This window comes from Acanthisitta chloris, unplaced genomic scaffold (assembly GCF_000695815.1).
Source record: "Acanthisitta chloris isolate BGI_N310 unplaced genomic scaffold, ASM69581v1 scaffold45272, whole genome shotgun sequence".
Taxonomy (NCBI): Eukaryota; Metazoa; Chordata; class Aves; order Passeriformes; family Acanthisittidae; genus Acanthisitta; species Acanthisitta chloris.
The window spans coordinates 1-1,116 of NW_008659582.1; the positions used below are offsets into that span (position 1 = coordinate 1).

General features: G+C 61.0%; 1 protein-coding gene across 1 annotated transcript; it reads left to right on the top strand.

The window, feature by feature from the left end:
* Positions 1-6: 6 nt before the first annotated feature.
* Positions 7-1,113, top strand: LOC103797234 (tubulin alpha-8 chain-like; the record flags this gene model as incomplete). Its single annotated transcript, XM_009069431.1, has 2 exons — positions 7-13; positions 712-1,113. A coding segment is annotated over exon 2 (318 nt), but the record flags the coding sequence as incomplete, so codon positions are not given.
* Between the last annotated feature and the right edge of the window lie 3 nt (positions 1,114-1,116).

Consider the following 1,116-nt stretch of genomic DNA (forward strand, 5'->3'; position numbering starts at 1 on the left):
CATCCGCAAGCTGGTAGGGGCATGGGGTGGTCTTACAGGGTGGGTCCATCCCTGGAGTGGATCCTTATCCCTGCTGGGGACAAAGGGAAGTCTCAGTGTTCCTGGGCAGGTCCTTCTCACCCCATCAGCACTTTGGGGCAGAGGGTGAGGCAGAGGGAACGGCTGCCCCGGGGCATGAGGGACAGGTCTGGGCTGTCCCTCCTGTCCTAGCCCGGTGCTAAGCCTCTCCATTTGGAGGAGGATGCGAAGCCCCGTGCCCAGGGCAGGGGGAGCAGTGTGGATGGTTTGGGTGCTGGTGCAGCACTGGTTTGACTGGTGTGGCTGCCCAAACTCTTTGAACCTCTGGTTCCCACGCTGGGGCTGGCGCCAGGGCTAGCTGGACCTGCTGCGCCACAGGCTCTGCTCCGGGAGCTCCTGGGACATCAAAGGCTGAGCTGGCTGCCCCTGGGCAGCGTGGGGTGAGCTCCTGCTGCAGAGAACCAGGGGATCAAGCCCCTCTGGACCCTGCTGAGGTCTCTCCCATGAGTTGCAGGATTCACCATGAGTCAGTGCCCAACAGATGGGACACAGGGTGGCCCTGACCCCATCCCACTGGCTCCTGTGCTGCTGCTGGAAACCCCCACATGTCCTTGTGGGGCCAGAGAGAAAGGAGCAACTTCTGCTGCCTGGAATAAACATGTCCCTCCCCCACCTTCTTGTCTCTCCTTCCAGGCTGACCAGTGCACAGGGCTGCAGGGCTTCCTGGTGTTCCACAGCTTTGGGGGTGGCACCGGCTCTGGCTTCACCTCCCTGCTCATGGAACGCCTCTCTGTCGACTATGGCAAGAAGTCCAAGCTGGAGTTCTCCATCTACCCAGCCCCACAGGTCTCCACAGCTGTGGTGGAGCCCTACAACTCCATCCTCACCACCCACACCACCCTGGAGCACTCCGACTGTGCCTTCATGGTGGACAACGAGGCCATCTACGACATCTGCCGCCGCAACCTGGACATCGAGAGACCGACCTACACCAACCTCAACAGGTTGATAGGCCAAATTGTGTCCTCCATCACAGCCTCCCTGCGCTTCGATGGGGCCCTGAATGTCGACCTGACAGAGTTCCAGACCAACCTGGTG